Source organism: Haliaeetus albicilla, chromosome 8, assembly GCF_947461875.1.
Source record: "Haliaeetus albicilla chromosome 8, bHalAlb1.1, whole genome shotgun sequence".
NCBI classification, from domain to species: Eukaryota; Metazoa; Chordata; class Aves; order Accipitriformes; family Accipitridae; genus Haliaeetus; species Haliaeetus albicilla.
In genome coordinates this window covers 42535424-42559306 of record NC_091490.1, presented here as the reverse complement: position 1 = coordinate 42559306, position 23883 = coordinate 42535424, and the positions used below count along the sequence as shown (strand labels likewise).

The following is a 23883-nucleotide window of genomic DNA, read 5'->3' as shown; positions in this document are numbered from 1 at the left end:
TAGAATAGATGACCTCCTAAGGTTCCTGCCAGCTTAAATTTTTCTATGATTTTATCAAAATGACCCTGTAGAAGAGTTGAACTAAATTCTAATAAGTGGGAAATCTAAAGGCAACATATTTTGAAACTTGTGATGATCTAAACAGCTGAACCCAGTAATATGGTTTGCATAGAAGATAGAGGCTACAAAAACTAAGCACGTGAATTCCCAGCCTTGCCCCGAAGTAGCACGGTCCCTTCACAAACAGGAGGGAAGGACAACAAACAGTTGCAAGAGGGTGGAGTTCTGAGGCTCAAGGGACACTTTATGATATGGTATGTCCAAGCAGCCCAAGAAGGACAAACTGTGTTGCTCTGATTGGATTTGCCATTCCTGCAGTAGCTGCACAAGAGAGGAAGAACATTCATTTCACTGGCACCACATCCAGAACAAACCAGGGCTTTTTTTTTGGTAAACAGGATGCTGCCAATGTGAAAACTAGACTTGAAATGTAAAAACAAACAAAAAGCCAAACACACTGGCAACCTGTGGTTTGAGGTGGGGGGGTGCCACAGAGAACAGCTCAGCACAGTGGAGTTAAAGCTGGCAAAGAGAAGTGCAACCGTCTCCTCCAGCTGCCTTTAAGCAAAACAACCAGCTGGCCCAGGAGTTGCACACAACCACACAACAGAGCTGGGTTTGAACCCCAAATCCAGTCTCATCCCTAAATGTGGGAAGAGCTCGTTAGCGTCTCGTGGGAGGAGATGACCTTTACAGGCAGCTAGTTCCTTGTACCTCCTTCACTCTGCCCAGGCTAGAGCTGAGATATCCCCGAGGGTACAGCTCTAAGTCGGTTTTTTCACTGGTACTGCCGGTTTTGGGGCAGGCAGTCATTACGTTCCCTTCTCCCCACTGCACTGGCATGGCTGCATGTGTTGACATGTGGCAAACCAGATCAGGAAACTGATGCAGCTCAAAGATCTTCACTTTTTAAGTCTGTTCACAAATAGCTACATCAGCGTAACAAAGGCAGAATTGGGGATGGCATTGTTTAAGCAGTGCTGTCACCAAATACAGAGAAACAGTGCAGCCACAGGATGATCTAAGCTGCATTGCAAGCTGTGAAAAGAACAAGGAACTGAAACCATAGTTTAATTAATGCTGAGGATTTTGGTGGCAATACCTGCTTAAGTGTCTAGTGTGTCAGCCTCCGTGTGCTCCTGTTCCTGTGTGCATATTAAAACTTTGTGGGGCTAGACAATAAATCAGAGCACAGAGATGACACAACCCAAGAACAACAAAGTAGAAAGGGCTTGCTATTTTTTACCCCATATTACTTCAATAGTCTGGTTCACCATGTGGCCCTGTAAGAGTTTTACTGGCACAAACAGGGAAAGGGGATTGTGTGTGGCATAGAATGGGAACAAACAGCAGGGTTGGGGGCGCAAAAGGGATGCGCTTATGGTAGTATTGCTGCCCGAACAAGTGTCTGCAAAACTACATGTTCAGTAGCACGACTTTAGTTAGAGCATAAAGCAAGACTGTGTGTTTGCTCCTTAGCCACACTGACACAGGCATGGTATTATCATTGTTCATGAAGAAAGCTATTAGTTTAAAAACCTCTGAAAGGCATAATAAAAATTATTGGAAAAATTTCTCTGACTGTTGTCATAGCAATTCCCCCACACGGCTCCAGAGATGGGTGGAAATCCTGTTTCTCCACTATGTTTATTCTGTGTGCATACTGTCGCCTCCTGAACATGGAAAAAGAAGTTTATGACTATTAATCAGGTACTCAGCAGTAACACAAAGTCCCAGTCTGGACTGAGGTTATGCTGCGCTAAACTCTTCAAAAAGACACAACAATACACTCAACCCTGAAAAACTCACAGCTGGGCACACAAAGAGCAAACTTCTGAAGACCAAAGTTGGCAAGGTAGGCTCCTGGCCAGATGGAGAACCCGTAAGTACTTTTACTCATGGCATATTGACAGTGTCACTGCAGTGCACAAGCAAGCAGCAAGTCACATGTCTGGTGATTTACCAAAAGGACAAGGACAGTCCCTGGAAAAACATCATAGGCTAGGCTGAGAGAAATAAGAGTATGAGGTTAGCAAGGCAGAGGGAAAGGAAAATGATGCAAATCTTGCTGCATTCCGAGACTTTCTTACATGAGGCTTGATCACCATTCGTCTTCAGGGCTATGTCGTTCCTTTCCTGACGCCCCTTAGTCCCAGAGATCTCCTCCATCTTGTGGATTTCTGACAAACACAGTTTGGGATTATAATGGAAGAAAAGTTTGCCTCGTGCAATAGTGAGGTTGTGTTTACTCCAGTCCCAGAGTTGGCGAAGATTCTGGTTGTCCAAGGCATAAAATGAATAATTCCTGAAAGCAGAGAATGAAAATGTGGATTGGGAGGGGATCCACTGAAAACTTTTTTTCTCATGTGCTAATCCAGACACCAAAGAAAAATGAATGGAAACTATCTTCCCTGGCAGGCCATAAGCCGTGGGCAGGGGAACATTTAAAAATAACTTAGGAATTGTTTACCAATACAAATCACCCTGATAGCACTGACACTCCTTACACTTCAAAGCATTAAAATAAAGTATCTTTTGAAAGAACTCACCCAGCTTCTAGTGTTTCTCCTCTAATCAGATGTAGTTTACGAAAAAAAGAAAGAGAAACCAAGGCATAAGACCGGCGAATTTTTAGGTAACCTGAGATTTCTTCTATCAAGCCAAGATTCGCTTCTAGCTCAGCTGCTATGTTATCTATGGAGAGGAAAACATTGGGTTTAGTTTTCTGATATCACAGAAAGAAACACTGATATCGGAGCCCAACCACATTAAATAGAAGTGCTTCACATTAATTCATAAGACCTTACAAAAATCAGTTTGCAAAAAACCCCAAATGAACATCACAAGAGCCTTTGCTTTGTAGTTATTTTTCTGAATCACTCTTAAGATTCAGAGTGGCCAAAGCAAAAGAGAAATGCCCCAGCTCACATATAGTGTCATAGTCACTGATCTGACATCCAGTGCTCTCTACCCCCTTACTCATGCAGAACTTACTTCCTCCACGGATATTTATAACTAAGCTTCCATTAACAACTGTGCAGCCACGGAGCTCCTGTGCCGATGTCACCGAATCAATCGTCTTCTCTTTCCCGTAGTCACAAACCTTTGGACAGGGCCCTGCGCAGGGTGTACAGTGCAAGCTGAAAAACAAGAGAGTTAGGAATGCAGATGCAACGCTTTTGCAGAATGTCGTCTGGGGCATCCCCAGTGATTCTCAAAAGCGGAGTAATCAATTCAGAGCGACAGTGTCACAACAATATGCCACCGGATTCACTTGCAGTGAGCAGCACGTGGCTCTTAGGAACTCCAAGTAACTGCTGATAATTCTTTAAGTTGTCATTTCCACAGTTTGAACACTAATCACTCTGTCCCTTCCTACATAACAGAAACCAGAATGAAGTGATTTTGACTATTTTGAATAGCCCATCCACAACGATGCTGCTTGGTGCTGTACATACCAGGGGCTTCAAGATCAGGAAACCCAGGCCCAGCCTCCATCCCAAGATCGTTAACCAAACATGTAACTGATGAGCAGAGAGCTGGCCATTCATCTGGGAATCCTCTGATTAAGGACTGTACATAAAGTTGCTTTAAAAAAAGGCAAGCAAGCATGTGCTTTGTGCTCTGGGGAAATACTTCTTAAATGGCAGCAAGAGGATTGCTTGCCCTGGTCATAACACCACAAGAATGTGTTCCCAACTAGTTCAGAGAAATAAATGCTCTAGGAAAAGCACGGAGTAGTGTTGTGAGGTCCTACTGACAGCAGCCTGGAACAAGCATAGGAGAGAGGGAATGGCTGCCGTTACACAAGCAGCATATCTACTTTGGGGGCTGCTAGTTCATTCTTTTGAAAAGCAAAACAGGAAATGGAATAAAAAGTCCTGTTAAGAGTGAATTCCCTGAAATTATTATGGCAGGAGCAAATACATGCAAGCACAAAGCTACCAATATTCATAGAAAATCTGACTCATCACAATATATAATGTTATTGTGGGACAAGCAACAAAGTTTTCAGTGATAAACAGCTCAGCAACAAATTATTTAATTCCTTTGTTGAAAAACTCTGGGAACAGACAGAATGGCTGTTCCCTGCTTTGATTCATGCTACACTTGTTTGTTACATTGTCCATTTATGTCTGGCACAGCTTGAACCTGCTCATTGAAAGTAATTACAGGGATGAGGAACAGATATTCTGAGAATGATCCTCTCAAAATACGCTATGCTCTTTTCATTAGACACGACTTGTCCCTATTCTGCTTAATAGCAAGGCTTTCTAGTCCAAGGTCTGCTTTGAAGGGGAAGGGAAGCAGGGCTACTAAAGCCGCTCTGTTGGCCATCTCCCATGTCCTGCTTAATTACGGAAGGACCCTTCCAACTTGAGGATGCTCCTCTTCCTTGCCCTCTCCCTCAATCTCCCTTTCCCATTTTTTCCAAGCTTGAGAGGAAACAAGGGAAGCCAAGGGAAGAATAAACTACTTGCTCATGGCAGGTAGACCTGTCTGCTTTTAATGGCTTGAATTAGCAAGGTATTAGTTTGCAAATCATATTAAAGTAGACCAGGTAATTGTCACAGACACTCCAATGCCGGAAACCTTTCTTGGTCTTGACACAGAACACAGACCCTCTGTCCAAGCGAGAGAAAAGCACAGTACAAAAACTACAGCATGGTTTCTTCACCTGCAGAGACTTGTACTTACTTGCTGGAATTCATGATGTACCCTGATGGGCATTCATGAACGCATTCGTTATTGTGGATGACGTGACAACCCGACTCCCTGGCATTTTTGCATTTGTTGTGCAGTTCCTGACAGAAGCTAAAGGTCACACAACGCCACCCCTCAAAGCGATAGTAACCGGGGGGGCAGGTGTCCACGCATTTGCCTTCAAGGTAGAAATTGCGGCAAGCCACGCATTTTTCAGGGTTGTTCGGCTCTGTGCAGTCCCCAAGACATTCGCTGTGACAGCACTGACCATCAGAGGTGCAGCCTTGGGACTTGCAGGCAGGTGGACAAACTGTGAAGAGAAAAGATGAAAGGCAACTGAGTACCACAGCACAACCCGATGACGTATGACCGTGAAAGGCTTACGAGCAGCAACATTTCATCCTGCTTGGCTTGGCAACTTTCTTTTCAGAGGCATCCATGAAACGCAGATGTCTGTCTCATCTACACTTTTCAGTGTAAATTCCAAATTTTAGTAACATTTGTGAAGAGTGTTATCATTCGCCCTCACAATTCATTAATGCTCATCTTCAAAAAGAAAAAAAAACGAGTTTTCCTCTTCTCTCAGTCCAGGACTACAAGGCTCCCAGGAAAGCTTTGCTTACTCCAACATCATTTCTGAAGTCCAGAAGTGATGAGGCTCTACAGCGAGAGCTTCCCAGCCTGCGATAGCCAGTTTCAGCCAGAAGATTCTACTTTTTTAGTTTAAGAAACTAAGTTTCCCACAGTAATGTTGCAAATAATGCATGCTCAACAATACTTATACAAACCCCTTCAGCTTTATCAGGATTTGCTTCCTAGCTGTCTATCAACCTGTCACTGGTTTCCCCGGAGGAAACCTGCTGCCCTGGCACCCAACACAAGCTCTTTGGTGACTCTCCCAGCAAATCCAAAAAGAAGGGCACCCACGAGTGTTACCGCTTGAGGTTTTTATGGTTTACTTTTTAATTACCCGTTACTTAGCGCCTCACAATACTTTTAATGAGCGGTTTGGGCTTTGAAATAGAAACCAAGCAGGAGCATAGCTCAGAGCAAACACCATGACTAATGCTGAGCAAAGAGCTGGAGGGGAGGCTGAGCAAATCAAGAGAAGCTCTGAAGGGAAGGACTCTGAAATCCACACTCAGCACCTTCACGCTCAGTCTTAACGGCTCAAACGAGGCTGAACCAATTAAATCCAACTGCTTAAACCAGAACACACCACAGAACTTCAAGTCACAAAAGATATAATAACGCTGAAATCACCACTCCAAGAGCAAGCACCACAGCCAAGTACGGCTTTGACGCAGCCATTTAAACAGCAGGAGGAAGAACTTTAGATGAGGGACGGGGGACATGGGCGTGGATTTATCCGTATGGTGAATTGCCAAGACGCAGATCAAGACATCACCTTCTTCTCACCAAAGAGGAGAGTTTTGTCTGAGGGGACACCTGAATGGCTGCTGATGTCCTGTCTGAGCACCCTCAGGGAAGGAAGACAGAGATAAGTCCTCTTGTAATCTGTGCTGGGCAGACCAAGTAACTTCATGCTGAATTACCATCATCTGCCTTTAAACTTCCCAAGCTTTCTGTCCAATATTCAGTGTTGAAGCAGAAGGGGCTTTATTTGGGGAGGTTCTAGACACACCGAGGTGCAGGGGCTAAAATGACATTTTTAATTTCTGGCTAATGTGCATGAGCAGACCAATAGTGGAACGTGGTCTAGTTTTATTCAACTAAATGAGCAGCATGTAGGATCCATAGTACAGCGTGCTACCAACGTTTTGATGATCAAATCCCCTGCTGTGGTTAGGAAGAAAATCCCCCTCCGCCGTGCTCTGCCCCATGTTAAAGGATTGCAGAATTAAGTGTGTTAAAGTGGTTAATGCCGTTCTTGGAATAAGCAGCAATACCTGCAGTAGACGGGATAGTAAAGATGAGCAACCTCAGGTTTGTTCCAGCCTGATAAATCCTTTGAAGAAATATGAAATGGATAAGGTTGAAATTCTATCACAAGGTCAATTTAATCTCAAATATCTTACTGCTTCCATGTCAGTCACTCACTGCAGGTATTTTCTGTGTGCACCCCTCAAGATTCATCCATTAACAAGAAACACAGGCATGTATTTCAAATTCATTTTCTTTTATGCTGACCAACTTTCTGCCCTTTTCTAGCAATAGGTCTTATTTTGTGAACCTGTCATAAATAGTAACTGATCGAAATGCAACTGCCAAATAGAAGCAACCTGCAGATGATACCTTGTATTAGACTAAATATAAAATGAGAAGCTTGTTTTAAAAGCATGGTTATACATTCTTTACCAGGCCACAGATGGAGCACAGTTTAACAACAGAACTTATGGCTGCAGTTTATGAGAAATATTGGCAACAGAAAAACACAAGACAGAAAATTCCAGAATTTAGTCCAAAACACTTTCAAACTTAATAATTCCAGTCTAAAATATCAAGGTTTATGGGGCGAAAAAAGTCTGGGCTATTTCTCACACACCTCCCCATGTTCCTAAGTGGGCACTGACACACCGATGTCTTGCAAGGACTTCCACGCTTGCTAGTACCACCGCTGGCTGCAGCACACACGTCCCTGAAGTGGGTTTAGCATCCAGCTGGAAAGTAACTGCTACAGCAAATGCATGCAGCAATGATTTGTGCAAGCTGGAGGGTGAGCGCTGGCAGCGCAAGTCACAGTGTTCATCATCAGCGCTTCCTGCAAAAGGGTATTTTCCTGGGTCTGTTTCATGTTTGAGGACTACAAAGTTTAAAATATTCAAATGACAACATTTGTTTCTCAAGGAGTCAGTGGAGCAGACAGGTGATTGAGAAGAGTTGGTCCTCATGCAAAACACCCAGTGACACATGGCACCTATTTAACATTACACTACACTGTACTTTTTTAATCTGTTATGGAAACTAATCTTCAAAGTCCTATGCTTATTTACACATTTTGAACCCAGCTGCAAATATTCACAGGGCAGAAACTTTAAATTCTCAACTCTAAAGGCTTTTAGAAGATACAATGAAACTATTTTTAAACTGTTCTTAATGCTTCTCTTTTTCCTGTTCTATGAGCTTTTGATGTCTAAAAGACAGCTTGAAGAAAGCAAAGCAGCCAAGGCAACATCTTTTTTTCCATTAAGCACTCAAGACCAGAAATTGTCAATCACTATTTTGTGCAAATCCTCATTATGCAAGATCCTGAATAGATGTCGTCTTGGCATTATCAAAGTACGCATGCTAGAAAGCACCTGAAAGTCACGTAGAAACCTCTCCAGCATATCTTCACTGCCACTTCTTATAACTATTTCTGCAGCATCCATGCTATGTGACTCTGGATGGGTCAGATGGTTTTTTTTGTTTGGTTTTTTTTTTTTTGCTGCCACATTAGGCTTTCACTGCAGGATGACATTGAATAGGTTTATGCTGACCAAGTGCACCTCATTAACCCTTCGTGATCGAGGTTTGCAGGCTCCAATAATTGTCATTGGCCCATGTAGATTCACCTCTTCACAATGAGATCACACTTTTGGGGGCTGTGGCATGGTCCGGTACAAACCAAGGAGGCACAGGGTATGCTTAGGCATAGCATCTACGCAGCCCCAGCCTCTGGTTAATGCCGCGGGACTTTTGGACAATGCAGTGCCTCCCTCTCAGCATTGGGAAAAAAGTAAATTCTCTTCATTCCTCCCAGAACTGGAGAAAGTCAAACAGGAACTTCATAAATCCTAGTTAGAGACAGGGGAACAGCTATTTTGGGGTAGGGGCAGAAGCCACCACACTGTACCATAAAAGCTGCTGCAGGAAAAGGGCTTCAGCACCGGTACCGGAGCAAAGCTGTTCATCACAGCCACGAAACCGCTTCATCAGATCTTTAAGAACAGAACTTTGAAAATCCCTGTCCCAAAGATGACAAACAGATAACACTTAACTAACCTGCCCTGGATGGGGGAGAAACGGAGCCGACAGAGGTTCAAACCTGTTGTTCCAGAGGTGAATAAATATTTAACTAGCTAGCTAGAGTGGCTCCAAAGACTTAGGAAACAATGCATTTCCCAAACCTTTCTGATTATAGATTCAAACTGACATTTCTTCATGCTGCTGAGGCCCAGCTGGGGGGGACAAAAGGCAGCAGACTCAGCGCAAAGGAATTTCTACTTCTGTGGATCGTTCCCGTCATTTCGCCACTTCCCTGTGCTTCAGGTGGAAACAAAACACACTGATACTGTAAACATATTCCCGAGCCAACACAGGTAACCAGGAGATCCACATTTAACAGGCAAGTCAATTAAGCATTAAGCTGTTCAGCTAATAAACACAGTGTGTCTGAATACTGAAGTATGATTAAACATGCTTGGGTCAGGTCTTGTCTCTTGCTTTCTGCTAACAAAAGAAAAGCAGTCAATTATCAGAAAAAGGAAAAAAAAAAGATGAAAGTAACTCAGGGTAAGTGTTGTTGTTCCTTTGGGATGCTCTGCCACTGGATGGGTTTAAATAGCAGTGTCCTGGGTGAACTGAATTAAGTATTCAAATCCATGGTGGTTTGGGTATGATAAGAGGTACGCAGTTCATTAAGAAGAATTCTAAACCACACGTATGAACATCAAGGTGCTGCATATATACTGTACAGGGACAGATGTTCCCACGTGGTTTTGGGACCGATCTGTCATGAATTGACACGCTCTTTCTACTGTGCAATAACAAGCCCCATCCATGTGAACGTGGGTCAGCAGCGGCAGCCCGGGCCACCAGCCCCATCCCACGCAAGTCACTCCTCTTGGCCGCTGGACGAGCCAGCGGCAAGAAGCAAACTCGCCTTACACCGACGGGTCCTTTTTCATGAATTACACAAGCTGGTATTTTGATTACAGACAAGGCAATTAAGAGGCTCCAGATCCAACAAAGTCCAGGACAGAAAACAACTGCGGCAGGAGAACCGCCCTCAACCTCAGCCAATGCATTTGCTGCCTGCACAGGGAGGCATCCAACCGCTCCGCTATCTGCACAAGGCAAATACGCCTTAACCCCTTGCCAGCCACCCAGAACGGGGCTCCCCAAACAAGCCCTCGCCTCCCACCGCTTGCACGGCAGCCCGCGCCGCTCTCTGCCCACAACACTGCAAAACTCATTAGGCTAACGCAATGTAACTGGCGATTGCAGGGGTTTTTTTCTCATGGTGAGCGTTTGACTCGTGAGGCGTATTTATAACCAGGAGAAAACCGTAGGAGGAAGCCAGTACGAACCCGGCATTGACACAGCTTAAAATGGCTTGTTTTGGCCGCAATACGTATCGCTCAATGCCAGAGCTTAGGTTAGTGTAATGTTATAGGACGTGCACAAGCATATAATTCAAAGCCAGAGTCCCACAGAAACAGTATCAGAGTGCTCTGCATTTCCCTGTGTTTTTTTCTCCTACTGTAAATGGCTGTAATATCTGTCATATAAATTTATCCATGAATAGTCTTGCACACACACATATAATCATACTTGAGTTACAGTTGCAGCGGGAACTGTAATTTAATTTCCTAACTGTAGAGTCACGATAATGACCTCTGTAGAAATGGGTTCTTGTGGTTCTAAACAAAAACAAAACCAACAAGGAAAAAAAATGAAACCCGAGGACTAATCGCCCACAGCAGTAACTCCTCTGAGTGTGTGCTGCAAGCACGTGATCTTAATTTAGCACTACGGAGTTTGTGCTTGTTTCCTGAATTTCTGCAAGTGCTGAGCAGCATTGCTGCTATTGAAATCCATATGAATCTGACCTCCTTATAAAATTATATATTAAATCATGTTATACATACATAGCATTTTCTACTTGATCACTTTTCCTCAAGATTAACTCATTCTCTTCCTGTCAGAAAGACTCCAAATTCAGTAAGTCGTTAAGTAGTGTTTGTTACAGAGTTCTAGAATGTAATTTTTACCTGTAAAACAATTTTAAATTTTTTTTACTTGTGATCTTCTATTTTCTTGTAAGCATTTACTTGATCTGAACAGGTCAAGATGACACCTAATCTGAGTGCATTAATGTATCATAAGGTTGAAAAGAGCTATTAAAAATTAATTAAAACTGTGTCCAGTGAGGACTAGGTATAAATCCAAAGCTCCGTAGCAGAGTGGGTTGACAGAGGGTTGCTGCAAGAAAAACAGTGTGCTGTCAGCCCCTCTACACTGTGGCTTATGTCCTTCAATTATTTCTTCAAGTCACCGAGACCAGAGAGGCAGAAACCTAAACCCTAAACCCCACCAGCGGCAGTTCTTGGGCTGCACAGGGCAAACTGCTCCCAGGGCATTACGACAGCAGTAACGTGCCTGGCAAGAACATAGTTAGAGAGGTCCACCAGACTGTAAAGAGCACAAGGACTTTTGATCGCCTCAGTGACTAACAACAGTAGCGCTCTCAGACCTCCCTGAATCTACAAAATAAATGCAGAAGCTAGAACAGAACAAAAAATAAGAGGTTAACATGCTTCTACAAGAAGAGTGCCAGCAACACCTGACACTGGCTGTAGTTATCAAGCAAAATTCAGGAAATAACCACAAGAAGTTCAAGCAAACTTTATGCCACTTACTCACAGTGCTCAACTGCTCTAACAACATTTATTCCTCCCTTTTCCCCGACGCCAAAGACATCCAAGGAACAACCCTCCCAAAACTCATCAACTCAAATGCTGTTATCCACACACAGGATTTCAATTTTTAGCACTAACTCAGGAAGGAGCAAGTGCCAAATAAGTTCAAGGTTTTACAATCAGCACTAAAATTAAAGTGGTATTTATAAAATAAGATATTACAGTACATAATGCCACAACTCCACTGAACTGCAAGTTGGGAACGTTAGGAGGTCCGTATTTACACAGGAACAGATAAAATTAACTGCAGGTGCCTCCCTTCCCATAGACAGTGACTTCCAAAAACAACACACTGTTACTAAAACGTAAAGGAAACTCTTCCCATTGACATTTCTCAGGACAACGTTACAACTCTTATCTCGTCTATCAGTAAGGATAAGAAAAAACTTGTTTCGCCTCCCAACCCTTTCACAGGTTACGTGCTCATTTGAAGCTACGGGGAATGTCTCAAATATTCCAAAACAAGACCGGTGCCATTTGCAAACCCTGTGTATTCGGCTGCTTCCCGCAAGGCATCCTCCCAGACAAGAGCAGCCGCCACAGCTAAAACCGAAGGAGATGCTGGTACTGTTGTGTGGACCTGTTAGGATCAGCAAACGTGAGTTTAGAAAAGATAAAAGAGTTTGGAGTTGTGTGCCACCTTGTTCAGTTGCGATAATGGAGAATATGGAGGTCTGTGAAGGAAGTTGTTGAATGGAGATAGGGGGAAAAGGTTGAGCTCTGGTGTTGATAGAGGAAAAGAGCGGAAAAAAGGAGATCTCTCTAGAAATGCAGTCTCTTCCATGCCAACCTTCTGCTGTTCAGAATGTGGAGTAATCTATTATCTTCTGTGCTACAACTGCTGGTGGCGTATTTTTCTGAAAATAGAGAAATTTACTCATACGTGAATTATGCCAAGGAATACAGAAAACTTACTAGGAGGAACTCATACATCTATGCATGCACACATACATACACACATACTTTTATTTATGTAATATATAAAAATATATTTACGTATAAGCCATCTTAATACGATGAAGCCTGGAGGAAGTCATCAACTGCAATGGATCCACAATGCCTTTGGTCACTTGCTCTTTATCTTCTGAAGAAGTTAAAACAATTGCAAACGAGCTTCTCCAGCTACCACACCAAGGACACAATGCAGTACCTGTGCCCAGGCGTACAAAGCCCTGCGTAACTTCAGATCCGATGGCTCACCTCCATGGCTGGGGTTAGTAAGACAGCCCAACTAAAACCTCTTATTTTGGGGGATAGGACTTAGGCTACAAACCTCAGCTATGAAAGTTCCTCATCTTCTCCCATTGAACCTTCAGGACAGGCTCTCATTTCACAGATCTTCTAGACCTTTCTGTTTCTCTCCCTTGAAGGTTTTCACTCCTGCTCTCCTGTCACCTTATCTATTTACACAGAGAAGTGGATGCCTCCCACTCGAGTATGCCTAATATTGCCCAGACAGGATAAAGATCAAAGAACCTTTTTCCTTTCATGCATTTTAAGCAGTCCATGTGGTGTTTATACCATGGCAGCAAGCCCCTTATGAACTTAGAGCAAAGCATCTCTCTGTGGTGACAGCTAGGGGACAAAGACGAAAAACAAACAAACAAAAAATTAAAACTCAAGACTAGGTCTGTTTTCATTCTCCTACTACCCTTCAGTCAAGCTGATTCCCCAAGCAGGTAAAAACAACTTGCAGAAATCCGGCTAAACTGTTGGCAATCAAGTTCAAAATACCAAAACATGGAGCTTGATTTGAAAACACAGCAGCACTGTTAAAGGCGGAACAAGTGTCACAAAGTGCACACAAGGATAGCGACGAGAAGCTGTAAATACTTTACCTAGTGTCTACAACACTGCTGTTGTGCCATTCTCTGGCAAGCAGATCAAGCCTGCTCCTTGTACTTTGTGTTCAAAATTACATGGGAGCTTAGCATAAGGGATTGGAAATAACCACCAACCTCCGCCTGCTTGCTTGTTTTTCTTTAATATGCAAGCCCCCAAAATGACACTACATCTTCAGGCAATACCTGGAGCCCCCAGCCAGTTATCACTAAATATAATGCCCCCATGCAAACCGATACTAACTCCAGGCTTTGCTGCTGTCAGTGCCTTTAATTATAATTGAAAAAGATTAACAAGCCACCACACCCACTCCTATTCCTCAGGTACGTGAGAATTGGGAGGCCAGAAGATTCTGAGCTTCAGTCCTTCTGACAGTAATTTGCTAAAGAGCCACTAAGAGAAATCTACCTCCCTATAAAAAGGGGCAGAACTGTTCAGCATACCTAACCTCTGGGGTACATGGAGATTTGTAAGGAGCAGTTAATTTTAAAAGCAGTTTGGACATCAGCCACCTCATATTGTACTTGATTCTGTACATCAGAACCAAGAATTTGTAATTTAGACCAAGACCAGAATCTTTAAAGTTAATTTGGGGAATTTTTCCTTAAAGCTTTGTTCATTGTTCTACTTACAGCTATGAGGGTGCTTTTTTGTTGTTATGGCTTGTTAAATTTCAATCCTTATTACAACCTAAGGATTTGTTTTTATCATTCAGTGGTTGACACACCACCTGGGAGCCTCATGAAAGCTTCACGTTAATATTTAACTATATATTACTCTTTCTGATGTACAGCGTCTTGCAAACATCCCTGTTCACTTTAACCTACGCCCGTCAAACCTGCTCACTCACATTGCGATCCCAGAAGACCCAAGAGAATCACAGTGAAGTGGTCCACGCAGCCACAGATGTCCTAAAAATAAGTGTAATTGCATGTAAAGTCTTTATCCATACTGTATTTTGAATACAGATCTCTGCTTTCTGAACCAGCAGGATGTGACCCATCTCCCTCTCCAGCCAGGTGACCGTATCAGCACAGTGCTAGGGGCAAGCTTCTCATCAGACCGATTTATTTCTTAGTGATCGGCAGCACGGACTGACCAGAGTAAGAAGTCAGCAGCTTAGTGCTGAATGAGAGAAGATGCTGCATCACGACAAGCCATAAAAGAGAAGGATGGGAGTTGGTATCAGCCCTACTGAGAAACCGAGACAAATGGAGATATGCAAAAGTGCTTCAATGTACAGTGATGGTCTAAGAATAAGGTCCGCCTAATTTTTCCAAACATAGGTCTAAGACAAGCCATTACTTTTACCTGCAAGCCCTGTCCTGAAAACAAGGAGCGATATGATCAAAGCATGAGGCGAAATGTATAACCTTTGCTTTCTGCAAAGATAAGAGAGGGATAAGATTGCTTTTCTCAAGGCCATAGAGGAGGATGTTGTAGTAAACAAGGCATGAAAGATGAAAGCTAAGTTGACACATTCAGCTATGTGGGGATAAAGAAGACTGCATTTTAGATATGTTATGTGAAAAGATGCGTAAAATGTAACTGACACACACAAAATAAGAGCAAATCTACACCAAAAAGGACGTGCAGATTACAGCAAATAGGAAAGTGGAGCTGTCCATAACCGAGAAAGGTAATGAAACGGGCGGAAGTATAAGATTAACCACAAGGAGATTAAGCTGATAACTAATGATCTACACAGAAATGTCAGACAGAGGTTAAGATTTTAATCTGGACAGATTTCATGGCATAGTCATGAATTATAAACATAGATACTGAAATTGAACTTGTTTGTGGATGAAGATACTGAAAAGAAGCAGAGAGAAAGAAGGAACATAACTTATTCCAGATCCCCCCTTCCCACTTCACCGCCCAAAGAGGATGAGGAGAGAGAAAGGTAAAGTATTACCTGAAGGCTAGCTGTGCAAAGAAATATCTGGAAGATGAATTTTCCCGTGCAGCAGAGCTAACCATCTCTACCAATCAGATGTTTTTTTTCTTAAGTTACCAGGACATATAAACTGTTTTAGTGCACAGTCATTTAGCATGCTGCCCAAACCCATGCTAGACACAGAACGGCTGCGGTGGGAATCTGATCACAATGCCGGTCTCTGTCCCACTCCAGCCACTCCAAGGGTAAAGGGTTTCACTCTGTGCCAAGAGAGGCTGACTACGGGAGACAGCAGCAGAGGGAAGGCGACTCCGGGTCTCGAGCAGCCTCCCTAAGCAGGCAGCGCCCTTGGAAGAAGTGCTGCTGGTCAGCTGCCTGCTCCCCAACATAACCCGAGGCTGGCAGCAGACAACCTGGCAGGAATCAAAACAGACCAGTTATACCCCACATGAGCAGCCAACGCACGGAAGGATTCACCAAAGGGCTAACGCATACATCCTTCTGTTACCAGATTTATTTCCCACATAGATACATCCAAAACTAAATATTATAAAGCATGTCTTCCAGTAATTTAGTAGGTGTCATGGTTTTCCCTGAACCTACAATAATTTTTTTCAAAATCATATTTGAACTGTGGAAAGGAGAAATGTATGCAGTATCTCATTACTAGACATACTAGTATCAAATGCATAGGTTATATGCACCCATATAATATTCTCTCAACCACTCTAGTCATTTTGGCCTCATCAGCTCATGCCCACTAATTTATACACCCTTCTCTCTTTGCCCAAAGCTGTAAGTATACTCTCCACAGTTTATTTCTAGGTATAAGAATTTACTTAGCTGTACTGAAATAGATACTGTTTGCTTGCAGTCCCAGAGCCAAGCAGTTGAGACCTCTCTATGAAATGTATTTTTATTTACTACTCACCCCACTCATCTTTGGCATACCAGGAATACCCGTTTTCAAGTAATTCAATGCATAATAATATGTGGCTCTGCACAAACTATCCAACTCAGCTCTATCCAGAGATATATCTGCTTAATGGCTTCTCATCACAAACATACTGATCCCTGTAGTTTTTGATCTATAGGATGTGTGCTGTGCCACATCACTCTGCTTCTCTAATCAAAGGGCCAAATGAAAAGTTATAAAAACGACCAAAAGCCACACAAATACAACCCTAAGGAAAAACAAATTTCCATAGATTAGTACAAAACCCATTAACTACATTGCGCAAGCCGCCCTCAGAGGCTATTAATCTATTTCTCCTTGTAAATTATGCAAGCAAAAGTTGTAATCTGAAGGAATTTAATTCCAAACTAGTTGTGCCATCCCAACAAGGAAAGACCAACGACGAGGGAACTGAATCTTCTGAAGTTACATTAAACTCCGAGGAGAACTTGGATTCTCAATCTTTCTTCCACAATAGTTAATGGATCCAACTGTCAGTTGTCAGAATCGTGAAAATTCTGTTTTATTTCATGCCTCTGCTTTGGCAAGCTCTTAAAATAAAAGTGACCGTCACTGAAGTCACTTTGTTCAATAATAAGGAAGTACAGTAGTAGCAAAAGTCTCATTATCTGCCCGTTAAACTATGCTCGGCCATCAAGAGAAACAGGATCTGCTTACATAACACGAATTGTGCAGGCGTGCGCCACGGTTGCTAAAAAGCTTCAGCTTCATGGATGTTTATCAGCATGGGAGTCAAGATACGGTCTAATCACCAGCTACCATCAGCATTGTCCATTTTAGAGCGATTAAGACTATTCAGAGCTGGTCTAATTGATACCCTAGCGTGAGCCGCGACACCTGCCGAACCCTAAATGGGGTAATTACTGTGAGTGTAGGGGAAACTTATGGAAATAACCTTACAAAGGATAGAGTCCTCTGGGGAAAAAAAAAATTACACAAACTAGCGTTATCTAGCAAGAAAAAGAGATGGGACTCTCCTCTACAAGAAACCTGAAGCCATATCAGTTTCTCCAGAGACAAAGAGTCTTTTTCTTAAGCAAACTATAGAGGTTTCAAATCTCAGCACAGAGCTGCCGTTACTGAAAGCGATCTTCAACTGGAAGGGAGCTGAAGAAGTTTTTTTGAGATGCCGCCCAGTCCATCCACCTGTCCAAGGCCAGATCAAATACTTTACCTAAGGCGTTCCTGACAGTTGTTTGTCTAAACCCATCTTAAAGTTAAATTCTGCCTTGAGGCACTTCCTGCATTCACCATCTGAAGTTTTCTAGCTCATCAGCGGGTCGCTCTGATCAGCTCCACGTTACACCCAGGCACAGAGAGGGACACAGAACCACCCAAGAGGCCAACAGCAGCACTGAGAAGGGATCGGTGGCATCCAAGTCCACATCCAGCGCACAATCCTCTGCAAAATACTTAGTACGACGCAAAACACTTCACAGTTTATCGCTGAGTCCTGCTCAGCCTCCTTCAGTATCAAAGAAAGGCTCGTATTTGAAACTCAGCCACTTCAAATTAGGCTTTGGGTGGATGGATGTATTACCACAGTCGTTAGTCACTGGCAAACGTGAGTACTGAGAGACCTAAAGTGTGTTTGGAAAACACAATCTGGAGTTCTTTGTTATCACAGATTAGAGCATGTGGAAAAACAACAAGCTCTTCCCCACTGCTGAACAACAAGAACTGTCATGCAGCAACTCCTCCTTTCGCCAACAGAGCCATGCAAAACACGAGGACGTTTTTCTTCTCACACCCACCAAATTCATGCACTGTACAGGCTCAAAGGAGAACATTTTATATTCCCCAGAACAAAAACTGACACTTGATGCAGATACCGAGTTCTAATAGACTTGTGGACTAGAAACTTGATATCTAAGCACTGAATGAGCAGCCAAACACCATACAAATTATTTAAGCAGCCCTGGAGATAAGGTTATTGAAGTGTGGAAGAGAAGCCTAAGGAAAAGGTAATCTACACATGACATTTCTTTTGCTAATTTAATAATTGTAGAAACCTGCCGATGAGGTGAGAAGTTGTTTCAGATAAAGCACCAGTTTCCATGTAAATGCTTTTTCATTAGGTCTCCAAGTGAGACTGCTACTGCCTGTTACGCTTTCCCTTCTGCCAGAAACACAGAGCGTGCAGATTCCCCGAGCCTAAAATCCACAGAATTGAACGAACAGAGAAACGGTTTATAGAGCTTTAAAGGCTTCACTTCAAATACAGTTTTAAAACAAAAGCCTTATTCCTTTAAGCCGTGTTAAGGCTCCACTGGGCGAGACTTTCAGACAGTCAGACATCACACCGAGGAGCTCCATTTCCTCTCTGGCTTTTGGGAGCTTTTGAGGGGTACTTACAAGGGAACTCTTGGACTCATTCATCTCAAACTGAAGCTGTGTAAACACATCCAGTGCAATCAGCCTTCCTTCAGAAAGATGACATTCAGAAAAGACTGAAGACCAGAAAAAACAAGTCCTATTCATTTTATTAAATCATTGCTGTTAAGTTTTCACTACCCATAGAATATAATTGGTTTGTCTTTTCAGCAAAGACAAGAAAAGCTTTTGTCTGATACTCAGATTTTAATGAATACTTTCACTGCTCATAAAATCTTTGCAGTGTTGTAATGCAACATGGATGCCTAATGAAGTTTAAAATGGTAACAGAAAAGTGCTTAGTTATCCCATGATGTCTGCTGAATTGCACGTGCCTTATTCCTAGGAAACCCAATACACTGGTAAAGCTTCCTGTATCATTCCTAAGATTTTCTAATCATGTCTTTAATGATTAGCAGGGTTCAAGCCCACCTTTGAGTGCAAGCATTCTTTACGTACTTTCTCAATCATAAAAAGTTGCCTATATGACACAGTTTTAGCGTGATGTCTGAAGTTTCTGTGCAAGAGATTTCCAGATGCTCAGGTCAGTGCAGTAGCTGGAACTTGATTTTTTTGCAACAGGTTGCTTAGTAAAATCTCAGTTACTATTCTCAGCTATTTCAGAACAAACAACTCGGAAGCTAACAGCATCTCACTCGCATTATTGAAAGCAAAGCTGCCAAGTTCAGCAGCTCTCCCACAGACACTAAATAATCCTTCCCTTGAACACACACTATCAGACTTGTCCCTCTTCACATCAATAGGGGAAAAATCAGCCAGCATATGAGCAACCCCATTTTCTGTCATGCAAACTGCCTTGCAGTTTTGCCACACGAGAACGTTAGATCTCAGCACTGAACTCCTTCCTCTCGGCAGGAAAGGTCCATCTGTTCCTGCATCTCTGAAACACTGCAGAATACATCCTTCTGTTACCAACCTCTCCCTCACCGTACGTGTGGCTCCTTCGACCCTGCCCATGGGTATTAAAGCCTTACGTTGCAATAATGCTGTGTGCTGTTAATATAATTAAACCCCCACAGCTACAAAATCAGAGAAAATATTGAAAATTGAGTTGGAAATTATGGCTACACAACTCCAAGCCATGCCTGTTCCCTTGACCTATAAACCCTTTCCTTCCTTACTATCCTACAGTCCAGCAGGCTTTATTTTGACGAACAAATTGAGACCAAGCTCCTCCCTCCCTGCCCCAGACAATTTACTTTTTAAAAACACTGAATGAGGAGCCATGCTCAGGGGTGAGGCTAAAGTGAACTGAGAGGATCACGAAGAACCAGAAAGCCAGCAACCTTAGACATTACTGCTGCTCAGTCTGCAGATATTTCCTCTGATCTCTGAAAAGTTTGCTACCTAAGTTGCCTTAACTCTGCGCATTGACTTAAAAAACATCGGTCTTTCCCTGTAACTTGAGCTCAGGCTCAGCTCCTCGTGTCAGGGCCCTGAAATTCCAGCGTGGCCACATACCAGCAGCAACTCCGTAGGAGTCCCAAGTGACCAGCAATAAGATGTGTACATCTCCAGAAGCCTTCAAATTGCACAGAAAACAAAAGATTGGAGTAGATCTATGAACAGATTAATGAAATTCGCCTTCCCCAACTAAAAAGACCTTGCAAATTTTACAGTCTTCATCAGATCAATCTCACTAAATACCTGTCACCCTCATTATGCTTGCATATAAACAAGGGTCATAATACTTAACAGCTCAACTGTTTGGCACCTGCCAGTGCTTCAGCAACTACAGTGGGGGAGCTGATGTCTGCAGAAGCTGAAATTGCCTAATTTACAATTACAATAGAGCAGTATTTCTTAACATCCTTGAAAAAGGGCACCTCTAACCTGATACACACAATTAAAATCACATTTATTTTTCTGGAGCACACCAAAGTGATGCCAGCAAAACCACATACACTCCGAGTTCTTTAAAAATATGTAGAAGAAAATTAATCCCAGCATTCTGCTGAATGCTATTCTAACTGGACTTCCTTTCCAACTCTTTTATGGGATTTCCTTCAAAAGATCTTCTTCCTCAGAGCCTCCAACCTCTCAAGATGCCCACGAGCCAGCGTCTCGCCAGGTAAATAAGAAAGCGCATTCTTAAATTAAGGAATTCACACTGAGGCTACTGAGCTAGAAGCTCCTTATTAGCACAGAGCATCCTCCTGCCTTGCCTGTGTCCTTCTCCTCGACAGCAATTCTGACCCTATTTTGAAGAAGGGAGAAGGAAATTACACATTAGAAAACTTTTTGGATGTGAACAGGTGCCGAGCGTTCTGCCTTGTTTTTTTAGTTCATTTAAATACAGATTCACAAGGAAACCAGACTCAAATGAAAACATTATAGTCGCTTAGCCAACATGTAAGCACTACACAGAGCCAAAGTTAATTCTCTGTTTGTTTTAAATGTCACAAGCCAAAATAAAAGCACCTCTCAAACAATGTCAGCCCAGCCAGCACAGTGCCCCCCCCATTACCCTCATCTAAAAAATCTAGATAAAGACGATGAACGCACACAGCTGTAATCTACAGTATTTCAGTGACCAAGCCGCAGCACGCTGGTTTGTACGCTTACGCAATGCCAGCCGCAAACTTGGGATCAAAGCAGCAACTGAAATAACTACAGGCACGTACCAAGCAGCTCAGCCCGCTGCCAGACATTCCCAGCCAGTACCCCCACAACTTCCCCCTACCCAACATTTTTTTTTTTTTAGCTAACCAACCACCCTCATTAAGAAGCATAAACATCCCAGCAAGTTCATTCACATCCCACCAATAGGAACTTGCACACAATTATAGGATATAATTGGGAAGCATGATCATTGAACTTTTAACCAGCCATTGTTACAAACTGAGTGAAGGGTAAGTGTTGCTTCCTCCAGGACCCAGTTGGTTATTCACCAGCTCTGTAATTAATCAAAAGGTCCTGAAATCCTCAACCTTTCAGTTAGAAACAATCCTTGCACTGGTTACACCTGGGTTTTTTTGACCTTTTTTGTGTTTTGTTTTGTGGTGGCTTTTTTTTTTTTTTTTAAAAACACAAAATTTACTTACAGAGGCAATCCCTGTCAAATCCAATTTCTGATAGAGAAAGATGTTTCAGAGAGCTTTGCCAAGTGACATATTTCAGCTGGTCTTCTCACACACGGTGAATACACTTCTTTGTATGGACTCAACCGTTCACAATCCCTTCAAAGCCTTCTACAACAAAGATTTCCAGTTCCTTCATCATAAAATGAAAGAATGCTATACCATCATACACGGCTTAAATTTATTTTGCTCCGTTTGCCTAAATCCAGGAAGTGGCATCAGAATTGCATGTGATCTAGAAAACTTTTACAATTAGTTAAAATTTTCAAGATTTAAGATACAGAATGATTGTTCTGCCGTCATTAAGGAGGGGTGAATGGAGGAAAACATACAGGATATATAAGCTGGCCAACTCCTTATCTTCACTTAGGGCACCAAAGCACACCCAACATTCAGCAGGATTTACTCTGAATGAAACAAGTCTCCTCCTTCCTGAGCAAACACATCATACCAGGTGAACCATTTGCAGCTCTCCCATTCATGCATTACTAACACAGGTTAACTCTGTTGCTCACTATTATTATTCCTTTTTTTTTTTTTAAATTCTGTGACTTCCCACTTCTACATCCATGCCCAGACAACAGCATTTTCCAACAAATGTGTCTGCCAAGTGTAGTCAGTCTTCTACATTTTATCTAACAAAGGGCAGTGCAGGTTCCCTTGTTTAAGCCAATAAGGTAACTTGGAACTGTTCTTGAAGTGGGAAAAATAAGTATTTTACCTGAAGTACCCTTGGCACGCCACCCTTGGAAATCACAAGCAGTCGACGTCACCACTGAAGATCGAACAGAGATCTTAAAACAACTTCCAGTAACATAAGTTCTGAACCACTGCATGTGAAGTAATAAACTCCTCTCAGCCTCCTCAGCGGCCCAGACACTGATTTAAATAACAAGTGTCTTGGGGAAGGGGCTAAGGATGAAAGAATTAAAAAGGCAGCTTAGACCAAACAAGATGAAAACTTTTCCAATTTTCACCGTATCAGCAGCAACATACCTCTTTCTCCTTTATAACTAATCAAAAACCTTTGCCTTGACAAGACCTCCGTACAGAAATTAAGATATCTTAACTTTGCAGAGAATTCTCTCAATTTACTGCTTATTAACTGTTGGGTGAGCTAGGAATTAGTTCTTGTTCAAATGCACTAAAGATGGAACGGATCAGACAGTGGCTTCTGTCTAAAGTGCTGGTCAGGAATTGGGGCGAGGGAAGAAAATCTTCAGCCCTCCTGCATTTAATAAAGATGCAGCAGTGAAGAAGCCAAAGAAACATAAATGTGGTGAGACCATAACAGCTGCACGCATGGGGATTTCTCAGCAAGTTGAAACTGTAAGTATTGAAATCCTACAGTCTTGTGTCACCCCAGGTCAGTGGAGAAAAGCCTAACTAGATGCTTCTTCATCGTCCCAAGTTTTATTTGGTGTTTTTAAAGTAAATAGTATACTCTTAAACAGCCATTTGTATGGAGTGATTGTTTCCACCCCTTTTGCCCCAATTCTGGGCTGTATCACACCATCAAGCACCATAAATCTCTTAACTACTTTTAATAAGCTAAAGTGAATTAGTTTAGGATGTCTAGCCATTTGCAAGCATCACAATAGCCCCAACCACAAGCACTACATGCGCTCAATAAAGCTGTCGCTTGGCAAGGTTCAGAACAGACGCCCCAGTGAGATTATCGGGTGTCAACTTCCATCTGGCATTTGTCAGAGCTAGGGGGAAAAAAAAAGGCAGTTCTTATCAGATCTCGAAATAAAGGGAGCACTTCCACTTCATATGGTAGCAACTGGAAAAATTTCTTTTGTGTTTGAAGCTTTAAAAATATCTCACCCTTGAGGTTAGCTAAGTCTGTTCAGTGCTTTGAGACCCTTTCCCATACAAAGGTAATAAAACTAAGCTTATGGTTACAGAAATTCCCAGCACATAAAAATTACAGGAAGCTGTTGCTAAGTAATATTTCTACCTAAGTAAACATCACAAAACGTTTCCCACACACACCTCTAAACTTTGTTATTCAAACCTGCCTTGAAGATGTTCATAGTTGCAGAATTTCTTCTGGCACTGGTCTCTTTAAAAGCACTTGGTGCTATTTCACAGCAGTTGAAAGACATTTCAGGCTGAGCAATGTTTTTCTGACTGCTTTGTTGTGTTGCGTGTACTAGGAAACAAAGCAAGCTACTAAAGCTACTCTTCGGTTCCTTACCTGACCCCTACCTGTCCCAGAATTTTCCTTGGACAAATCACAGGAAAATTAAAAAGAGATTCTGTTCCATCCCTAGTCTCCAG

The 23883-nt window shown here is 42.5% G+C and overlaps 1 protein-coding gene across 2 annotated transcripts in view; it reads right to left on the bottom strand.

Annotated features, from left to right (window-relative positions):
• INSR (insulin receptor) overlaps window positions 1–23883 on the bottom strand; it is a 62852-nt gene that overhangs the window by 19606 nt on the left and 19363 nt on the right. For both annotated transcript variants that reach the window (XM_069790358.1, XM_069790357.1), the window contains exons 3-6: window positions 4759–5074; window positions 3055–3200; window positions 2610–2754; window positions 2151–2365 (exon numbers count right to left, since the gene is read on the bottom strand). In XM_069790358.1, coding sequence (XP_069646459.1) covers window positions 2151–2365; window positions 2610–2754; window positions 3055–3200; window positions 4759–5074 — 822 coding nt within the window. The remainder of the gene's footprint in view (window positions 1–2150; window positions 2366–2609; window positions 2755–3054; window positions 3201–4758; window positions 5075–23883) is intronic.